The 10,135-nt window shown below is 58.8% G+C and overlaps 1 protein-coding gene across 2 annotated transcripts in view; it reads right to left on the bottom strand.

Moving 5' to 3' along the window:
* Nucleotides 1-967: 967 nt before the first annotated feature.
* Nucleotides 968-10,135, bottom strand: part of BCAP31 (B cell receptor associated protein 31) — a 29,130-nt gene continuing 19,962 nt past the window's right edge. For both annotated transcript variants that reach the window (XM_006043678.4, XM_045164521.1), the window contains exons 5-8: nt 4,041-4,176; nt 3,079-3,199; nt 2,181-2,281; nt 968-1,312 (exon numbers count right to left, since the gene is read on the bottom strand). In XM_006043678.4, coding sequence (XP_006043740.1) covers nt 1,274-1,312; nt 2,181-2,281; nt 3,079-3,199; nt 4,041-4,176 — 397 coding nt within the window. In that variant the 3' untranslated portion in view covers nt 968-1,273. The remainder of the gene's footprint in view (nt 1,313-2,180; nt 2,282-3,078; nt 3,200-4,040; nt 4,177-10,135) is intronic.

Here is a 10,135-nt window from a genome sequence, read left to right as displayed (position 1 = left end):
CAAGCTCAGGAAGGCCGAGGTAGTCAGGGAACACTTCCTGGAAAAGTGGGACGAGCTCTCAGCCTTGGCATAGCAACCAGAGGGTGTCATCTGCAGCCTCCCTCCGCGGCAGACACCACCTAGAAGGCTGCCCGGAAAGGGGGGTGGCACTCCCCACGCGAACGTGGGCAAAGAACACTGCTTAAGGGAGCCACCAGCCTGAGCCCGGTGGGAGAAGCTGGTGCTCAAGGCTGGCTGTCTGCACCCATTTCCAGGGGCCCCTGAATGCCAACAGAAAACACCTCCGACCTGCCCCCAACCCCCCTCACCCAGTCCTCAGAAGCAGCAGAAAAACACTGGAGCCTCCTTGATGGTGGCCACCTGCCAAGCCAGCGCAGGGGGTGTCCAGGCCAGAGCAGGATCATGGGGTGGTGGAGGGGACCCCAGAGCCACCTGGAGGCTCTGCCCACTTCCTCCGTTTGCCCTGGGCCAGGCGTAGGTCACCACCAAGGGCACGTCTTCGCTCTCGCCGGCATTAGTCAGAGGTCATCCTGGAAACCTTCAGGAGGGGGCAGGGCAGGGAGGAACTGGTGGCACTCTGCCATGCTCTATCTGGCCTCAATGTGATGAACAGGACCCAGAGGAGGCGGGCGAGGCTGCCACCCGGAAGCCCAGTGGGTTCCCTGCGTCTCCTGAGCTCCCCTGGGCCCAGGGAGATGACAGGACCAACATGCCCTGCGTGGCCGTCAAGCCAGGCCTGGTCTGGGGTGCCCAAGGCAGGGCATAGACGGGGCAAGTGCGAGCCCGCACCCAGCCTGGGAGGAGGGAGCCTTTGGGAATTAGAACAAAGGCAGGGAAAAGCGTCCTGCAGGCCTCTGGGGCCAAGCCTGGGGCTGGAGTCTCTGTCCAAGCTGCCTGCTTGGACAGTGTCTCAGCTGGTCCAGGTGGGGGGATCACAAGGGGGCCTCAGTCACACGCACACAGCACAGACATAACACAACAGACTTTATTGCCCCCCAAGAAGCTATTCTTCCTGCTCTGCCTGCCTTGCGGCAGGACCGAAGGAGAGGGGCCTTAGGAGCCCAGAATATCAGCACGCAACATCGAGGGGCTTAGCCCAGTGGGAAGCAAGCCCCGCCGCAGCCTGGCTCATTCTGGGGGGGGGGGGGGGGGGGGGGGGACCCGGGTCCCCTAAGGAATGCAGGCAGCGCATGGAACAGCAAGCAGCATGAGGAAACAGAAGCGCAAAGGAGAGAGTGGCGGTACTGAGCGAGCTGCAGGCGGCCAGGGAGCGTCACTCCTCCTTCTTGTCCGAGGGGCCATCTACCGCAGCCTGCAGAGGGGACAGAAGATTGCAAAGCGGTGGGGGGGGGGGGAGGGCCAGGGTGCACTCCTCCCCTTTGCCTTCCAGTGCCCTCAGCCCCAAAGACCCGGCCGGGTGCCCCTTTCACCACACGCCAGGCAGCCGACAAGCCCAGGAAGCCCCCCCTGAGCAGCCCCGTCTCCCGGGCCTCACCTGCACCCCCCTCATCCTCACGGTGGCCTCCACATTTCCGAGTCCCTCCCGCGTCCGGCCTGCAAGCCTGCCCTCGACTTCAGCTCTTGGTCCTCCTTTGGGGGCTGGGCACAGCCTTTCCACCCTCTGTGGCACCCCAACTTGGGCCCCCAAGCACTCAGTCAAGCTGTCAGAGCTCAGGGATATTTCCGTAGCCCTCATGCCGAGTTTCCGGTCTCCCAGAGCATGTGGAAACAGGGCAAGTGACTAGGACCTGTGATGCTCCCTGCTCTCTGCCCCAGCGCAGGGAAGGCCTGGGGCAGGGAGGGGAGTTTCCCATGAATCTCTCTGGTACTTGCTGAGGCCCTTCAGTGAACCTGAACAGGAGTCAGGGGGGCTCAAAACTGTGCACCAGGGGTACACGGCAAGAAAGGCACTCTTCTCAAGGGCACTGATGCTGGGCATGAGGCTGGGAAGGCCCACAGTGCAAAGGGCTGGCCTGGAGACCAAGGCCACCTTGCTAAGTGACAGCCATCTACCAGGCCACAGCCCTCCTACCCAAGGAGGGGTTCCAGCTATTGGGGCCCAGACTGGCACTGGCTGGAGCAGCACTAGAGGAAATCAGGGGAACTGGGAGAGACAGCAGCCAGCTTGCTGCCAAGGCCTCGCCAAGCGGACAGATCGGCCTGGAGGCTGAGGGGCTGACCTGCAGCTTCGTGTGCTCCTCCAACAGGCGGTCATACTCCTTGGTGAGGCCCTTAGACTGCTTCCGCATGGCCAGAGCTTCATTTTCCGCCTTCTCCAGCTCTGGGGGTAGCACACATGGCAAAGGAAGGAAAATGAAAAGATAAGGTTGAGGGAGAAAAGCGCCGTTTACTGGAGACAGCAGATGTGGCTGCCCCAGGTCCGTCCCCAGTGAGAGTGTCTGGGAGACCCCTCCTCTCAAGAAGACTCCTCCACCAGGTGCTGTGGAAGCATCCAGAAGGCGAGTCTCCAGAAGTGGGAGAGGCCTGGCCAACAAACCTGGAGCAACAGGAAGACATCAGGGCTCCCTCCCCCCAAACCCTGTCATGGAGAGACCCTGTGTGGCTCTCAGCAGGAGTGACTTCATGGGGCCTGGGGGCCTGGGAGAAACATTCTGAAAAGGTTGGGGGCAAGAGCAGCAGAAGGACCCCAGCCTTGAAGCTGGGAACAAGAGACATGTCAAGAGAGGGCTTTAGGAAGAAAGCAAATGGGAGCATCTCTAGCGGCTCTGGTTTAGCCTGCCTTCCCCACCCACCAGGCCCCTGCTGACAACACACAGAGTGCCATTCCCCATGCCTGGCACTGGCTGAGATGCTCTGGAGGTAGCCCCTGCATCTCTGGGGTGCCTGGGCCCTCCTTGCTGGGACCCTAGACAGACTGCTAAACCACGAAGCCCCGATGGCTGAGGCCAACCCCAGCTGGGTTTCGGCTGGGCGAGCTGGGAGCCACTGTTTACTTTTGCCCAGCTCTTCAGCCTGCGTGCGAGTTTGGTATGAATCCTTTGGCACAGAAGGTGCGGCAGCCACCCGCGGAGGCTCCAGAGTTCTGGGGGCCACGGGCGACCCGAGGGTAGCACTCACTTTGCTTGTTGACAGCCAGCTCGTCCTTCAGCCTCTTGAGATCAGCCTTCAGGCTCCTGTTCTCTTCCTGCACCTTCACTTCGCTGTCCCTGCCACCCAACTTGGTGACACCGCCAGCTTCCTAGGAAGAGCGCCAAGGATCCAGGTCACTCAGGTGGAGGAGGGGAGGGGGGAGGGAGGGAGAGGAGGCCTGGTCCGTCCTCCCCACTGAGCTGGGATTCCTCAAGCTGCCCTGGGCACTTGCCCCTTCGGAAATGTCAGCACAGAATCGGGCCACTGTGTGTTCCCAGCCACCTGCTACAGCTCACAGGCCACACGCCCTGCCTGCCCTGGCTCCGTTCTCAGCAGCTCCTCCAAGTTTACCCCCAGGCTAGCCAACAACTCAACTTGCTGTCATTTGGGGACTGTGGCCAGTCACCCCCAACTGACCCAGGCCCTCCCATCTCCCTCTCCCCAAGCGCCACCCTTCACTCTAGCCAAGGCCCCACGCAGCGCTGCTGGGCCAACTGTCTTCTGCCTCTGAATCCAGCTCCGTCCATCTCCTCCTCCCCAGCTTGGCTCACACCTCACCTCCTCAGACAAGCCTTTGAGGATTGCCCCACTTCATCCCCAGCTGATAGCCATCCTTAGGAAGACTGGGGGGGTCTTGTCTTGGGTGTTTCTGTGCTAACTTGCCCCATGCTCGCAGCCCAGGGCTCAGCTCCTTAGGGAGTCGGTTTTATCAGGGAAGAGTCTGACCTGGCTACAGCAGAGGGAGGCAACAGAACAGCCAGGGCGCCCCCTTGCCCACCATGACCCCCAGACCCCTCCCAGACACCCGCCCTCCACAGCAAAAAATGTCCATTAGTCCGTCTGCCTGACTGCTTCACTTTTCGGACAACAGCAGCGTCACACATTTCCGAGGCCCACGAAGACTGTCTCGTGGTGAGGGGAAGGAAGGGGGTCAGGTGGACCCAACTCACCTTCTTGAGCAGGTCGTTCTCCTCCATGTACTTCTTGGCCGCATCACTGGCGCTCTCTGCCTGCTTTTTAAAGGCTTCGTTGGAGGCCAACAGCGTGGCCTGCTGGGAGATGAGAGTCACCAGGCGTCTAAGCAGGCTATAATTGTTGATAAAACGAAGGGAGAGGAAAAAATGGCTTGCAGGAACTTCTTTGGGTTGCACCCACCCTCTACCTGCCTCCAACCGAGACCTGTCCTTCTGGATCACCAGCCTGGAGAAGAGCAACGTACAGCCAACATGAGGGCAAAGATGGAGATGGAGCTGGGAGCTGTCCTCTGCCACCATGATTGCTAATGCTCCCAAAAGGCTGCTTGCAGCCCTGAGGCTCTCTTCCAGCCTCGAAGGCACAGGCAGCAGGGGCCTGACAGGACAATGGGGACCGGGTTTACGTCCAGCCTGGAGGCCCAGAACCTGGCACTCTGCAGGGCGGGGCCCGGACATGCCAAAGCAGCCCTGATGCCCCTTTCCTTGCTGCAAGGCTGCACTTGCCCTGATCACCCGGAGCAGCCCGTGCTGGGGGCACTTCGAACGGGCCAGCTGAATCGTGCAGGCCACCTGGGGAGGCAGACACTACCACTGCCCACATTTTACAGAGGGAAACAGAGACTCAGGCAGCTGAAGCCATCGCTTACAAGCCAGAAACCAATGTGGCTGGAATGTGCACTCCTGCCCGTTCTGACCCCAAGGCCTGAGCTGGCAACCATGCCATGTTCTCAGTTTCCAGGGAACCACGCCTGAGAGCGACCGCAAGATGGAGACACCTCTTCTCTCCTCAGCCCCTTCCCACAGGCAGTCCACAGGCGGCTGCCAGAGCACATGTGTTAGACAAGATCACCACCCTGAGGTTTCCCAGGGTGAGGGGGACAGAGGATAAGGGATCAGGGCCCAGGTACACATCTCAGGTCCAGACCAGCCACGCCGCTGCCAGCCAGAAGGATCTCTATTCATCTCCAAGGCCAACTATTCAATATCATGGTAATCCAAGTCAATGCCCCAACCCATAATGCTGAAGAAGCTGAAGTTGAATGGTTCTATGAAGACCTTTTAGAACTAATACCCAAAAAAGATGTACTTTTCATTATAGGGACTGGAATGCCAAAGTAGGAAGTCAAGAAACACCTGGAGGAACAGGCAAGTTTGGCCTTGGAGTACAGAATGTAGCAGAGCAAAGGCTAGGATGGACCTGCCCAGTCACTGCCCCGAGGAGGGTGCAGGACAGCCAGGGCCCCAGGGGCGAGGGGAGGACTCAGCGAGGGTACTTCCCCAACGACGTGCTCACTCTTAGGAGACAAAGCAACCAAGGCCGCCTGCTCTGAGGCATCATCTCCGGCCTCTTCAGGGCTCTTGTGGACAACCAGCTACTCACACCGGCTGAGAGGAGCAGGGCGAGACGGGAGGGCCGAGACGCCCAGCTCGCCCTGGCCGAGCCCCTGCCAGGGATGAGCCCGAGGTGAAGCGACTCATGGGGGCTGTGAGGGACCCATCACGCTTCCTGGTTCAGAGAGCGGCTCCAGGGGCCCCTGTCAGGACGGGGAGAGCCAGGCGACTGATTCCTGGCAGGAAGGGAGAGTTTCCAGTGACATGTGCTCTCTAAAATTAGCGAGCGGGACCTCGTGGCCTGGGGCTCAGGTTTCCCTGTCTCAGCCCCGACTGCCCACCAGCCTGCCCCCCACCAGGCTGGAGCCCTGGAAATGCAGGGACCTCTCAAGCGCCCCAGGAGCCAGAGAGAGAGAAGCAACGTGTCTGAGGCACACAGGCAGAGTGGCGGTCCCCGGAGGAGCCCTGCAGGAAAGGCAAGTCTCACTCAACCCCAAGCCCACAGGCAGCCCCCAGACGATCCTGGTGGGGTGGAGCCAGCTGCTCCTCCCAGCTGGAGACTGGGTTGGGGGGGAGGGCACGTGTGCCACCTGGCAGACCCAGCTGGAAATGACAGGGCGGGCCAACCCGAAGTGACACTCCCTGTTTGCCGGCCCCCACAGGCCGACTGCAGCAGGGCTGTGAGTGACTACAGCGGCCGAGCCAGGGAGGCCAGGCCCAGCTCTGCTCGGGGCCCTCCGGGCCCAGCCCCACTTACGGAGAACCAGGGTGAGCAGCAAGAGCAAACACGTGGTACCGAGCCCCAGAAATGCCCACCGTGAGGGCCTCCCCAATTCAGGTCAGGCGCCTCCAGGATCAGGGCCCTGCCCCCGCCACGTGTCTTTCATACCAACTGCCTTCATCCTTGTCCTCTCCTTTCTTGTTAGACCTGTTCCTCCAATCCAGCCCCTGGCAATTCCGGGTAATTCCCTCCGCCAGGAGCCTCATCCCTCCAGGCTCTCCTGCCCAGCAGCCCAAGCCCATCACGGCTCCCCTGGCCCCTCCACGCCCCAACCTACACTGACCTGAGCCTTGCCCTGACCACGCCACCAGCAGAAACCGCCGCATCCCAGGAGCAGCCTGTCTGTAGCATTTGGGGCAGCTGACAGGTCACCCCCTTGCAATTCTTCCCTGCCCTTCCCTCCAACACCCCCGAATGCCTGCCTTCAGGATCTTGGCCAGATCTCGACATCCAGCAGCCTACCCTCTGGTGGCTCCTGTGTGTCCCCAAGGCATGGCCGACTCAGCCCATCCAAGACAAGCCAACCAGCCCTGCGGTAGATGGCATCTCTGATCTACCTGAGCTCTCGGACTTGCATGTCACCCGGGGCCCCAGTCCTCCTGAGGCCTCACTGCTTCTCTCCTGGGTGACTGTAACAGCTCCTAACTGGCCTCCTCCCTACCCTTGATCATAGTTTTGCAAACCACAACCCCAAGGAAAGCCAGTGACCCTTCTCCAAGACAGTCTGACCATGTCACCCCTCTGCTGCGATCCCTGATGCCCGCCTACTGCCTCTGGCTGGCACACAGCCGTCAGTGAGCTGGCTCTTATCCCCTCCCCACCTGCATGGCCCTCTGCTCCAGTAACACCGAACCGCTGGCTGTGCATGAGCACACCAGTCCTCGCTTGCCTCATCTCCATGCCGCTGCATGTCAGCCCGCGCCAGTCCCCCTCCCGGTGGAGCGCGCTCACTGATGACTCAAGAGCCAGCCTGCTCTCCCCTCAAAGCCTCTCCTGAACGCCCAGGGTCCCCTCCGCCCATTGCACAGTCCCTGCTCTTCCTGATCATCTCCCCACATCACCGTGTCACTTGCTCCTCACCTGGCTGCCCAGCTACAGATGCCTTCGGGCCCGGGACAGCACCCTCAATCTCCAGACCCTCTGTCCCAGGTCCACTGGGAAGGGGCCCAGCAGATGACGTCTCCCACCCCCCGCAGCGGTGAGATCACACCTCTGGCCAGGACAGAATGTGGGTCTAGGGCCCTGGCTCTCCCCAGACTCAGCCTTCCCTCAGCCCGGCCGCAGCGAGGGGGACACAGGCTGACACGGGCAGGGCTTGCCCGTCAGTTGAACCATAGGGTGACAGCAAACAGCAACAGCAGGTGCCATGTCAGACCTGTGGTGATGAGCCAGCTAGGCTTGTGACTGCCATGGTAGCTGAGAAGGCACTTGGGAAAACATTCATCATCAAAGCTGGGGGCAGAGCCCAGTGCCCCGGCCCAAGTTCAAAGGGTGCCCCTGCCAGTTACCCGGAAAAACCAAGAGCGGCACTCCCTAGCATGGTGACCCAGGCCTACCCAGGAGTCGGCGTTCTAGAACTTCTTACTGCCCGACACATTATGGCCCATGCTCCTGGGCCTGCCCTTCATTCACCCAAGATCGAGCTCCAAAGCTCCTGGAACCCTCCACTCCCTCTCAAGCACGTCAGTGCACCCTTTTTCTGTCTGTCTCCTGAATGCTCTGCGTCTCCCCTGGGACCCAGACCCAGGACAGAGCAGGGCACATGGTGGGAGGTGCTCCACTTCAGAATCTCCAAGTCTCAACAGCGCAGAGATGGCAGTCAGCCTAGAGAGAAGGCTGGCGGCCTGCTCTCCCCATGCCTGCTGGCCCTGCTCCATCACGCTCGGCTCGACCGCCCAAGTCCTGTTCTGCAGGTACCTATTCTTAGCCATTTCTGGACAACAGGTGAGAAGCCACCGCCAAAGGGGTTTCCCAGAGGCACAGGGCTGGCAGAAGGGCCCAGGGTCTGGGTTATAAACACACTTAGTAACCGAGAGAGACGTCAGGGCCCAAACCATAAGAGAATCCAAAAGTGGCCTTGGCGGACAAATGTCACCCCCAGAGACCTAGTAAGATGTTTCTGGACACTGAGGAGGGCTTTCCTGCTTTTCTAAAAGGTTGAGTAAACAAGAGTCGGCAGTAGAGAGAGAGCCAAGCATATCAAGCAGCAGGGACGTGCTTCACAGGTGCTCTCCACCAATCCTGTCTGCCTCCTCTGGGTGAACTGGAGGGGAGGGCTGGCTTCATAGGAATTGAGAAGAGAGCAAGAAGGAGTGTCCTCGCACATCCCAAATGGAATATTCTAGGCCTGTGGCCACCCCGCTCCACCCTGGCTGTTGCCGATCCTGCCATGAGCATTTACCAGGTCACTCGGCCCTCAGGACACGACAGGACAAGACAAATGGGCAGGCACCTTCCCTTACCCTGTTGCACAGCTCAAGCAGGAAGCTGGGGTCACAGCGCCACCTGTTGACATTCCAGCCTGACTACAACCCTGTCCCAGGTGGTGCCCTGGGCCGCAGGTGGACGCCAAGGCAAAACACAGAGGCTGCGGTGCAGATGCGTGGGGAGGTGGCCACCCTGGTGAGGAGCTGAAAGCCAGGTGCCGCCCCAGCAAAAGCTTGAGGCAAAGGACACAGGCAAAGTCTAATAGTAGGGCTGAAGTGGCCCTAGAGAACTCTCACCCTAATGAGTCTGGAGTCACAGAAATAAGGAGGCGGCAGAAGGGGAAGGAGAGCTGACTCAGAAACTGTCCAGGGAAAAATCTTCTGAGGGCTGCCCCCATCCATCCATCTCAGGAATACATTTCAGCCCTCAGAGGTCCTCTTCACTCTTGAAGTCAGAAGAAACAGGAGGGGGTCAGGGAAAGGCCAAGGCCCTGCAGCAACTCAAGCTTAAGCCCTGATGTCTACCCTGGGGACAGTAAGGCCAGATGCAGAGTGCAGGGGCGGCAGGCCCTCTGGAGCTGAAGAGAAGCCGTGAACAGGAGCGAGCTTGTCACATTGCCTTCTTGAAATCAGGAACAGAGAGCAACCAAAAGAGGCCACACACCCTAGGCAGATGCTCCAGTGCTGAAATGCACTGGGGGCACTCTGGCTACTTGGATAGAGTGGGAGGTGAGTGGGTAACAGGTAGGGAGGCCAGAGCTCCCCAGGCAGCAGGAGGAAATAAACTGCAGGGTTTTTTGCCTTCTCTACACAAAATTCAGATGGGTATATCTCTCCTTTTCTCCTTTGCCTTTCCCTTCTCTTCTTTTCACAGCTATTTATAATGCCTCCTCAGACAGCCATTTTGTCTTTTTGCATTTCTTTTTCTTGGGGATGGTCTTGATCACTGCCTCCTGTACAATGTCACAAACCTCTGTCCATAGTTCTTCTGGCACTCTGTCTATCAGATTTAATCCCTTGAATCTATTTGTCATTTCCACCATAAACCTAAGAGATTTGATTTAGGTCATACCTGAATGGCCTAGTGGCTTTCCCTACTTTCTTCAATTTCAGTCTGAATTTGGCAATAAGGAGTTCATGATCTGAGCCACAATCAGCTCCCGGTCTTGTTTTTACTGACTGTATAGAGCTTCTCCATCTTCAGCTGCCAAAAATATAATCAATCTGATTTCGGTATTGACCATCTGGTGATGTCCCTGTGTAGAGTCTTCTCTTGTGTTTTTGGAAGAGGGTTTTTGCTATGACCAGTGCGTTCTCTTGGTAAAACTCTGTTAGCCTTTGCCCTGCTTCATTCTGTACCCCAAGGTCAAACTTGCCTGTTACTCCAGGTATCTCCTTAATTCCTACTTTTGCATTCCAGTCCCCTACAATGAAAGGACATCTTTTTTTGTGTGTTAGTTCTAAAAGGTCTTGTAGGTCTTCACAGAACCGTTCAACTTCAGCTTCTTTAGCGTTACTGGTCGGGGCATAGA

The sequence above is a fragment of the Bubalus bubalis genome, chromosome X (genome assembly GCF_019923935.1).
Source record: "Bubalus bubalis isolate 160015118507 breed Murrah chromosome X, NDDB_SH_1, whole genome shotgun sequence".
Lineage (NCBI taxonomy): Eukaryota > Metazoa > Chordata > Mammalia > Artiodactyla > Bovidae > Bubalus > Bubalus bubalis.
The sequence above is the reverse complement of the archived record's forward strand: the minus strand, read 5'-3'. Positions and strand labels throughout refer to the sequence as shown.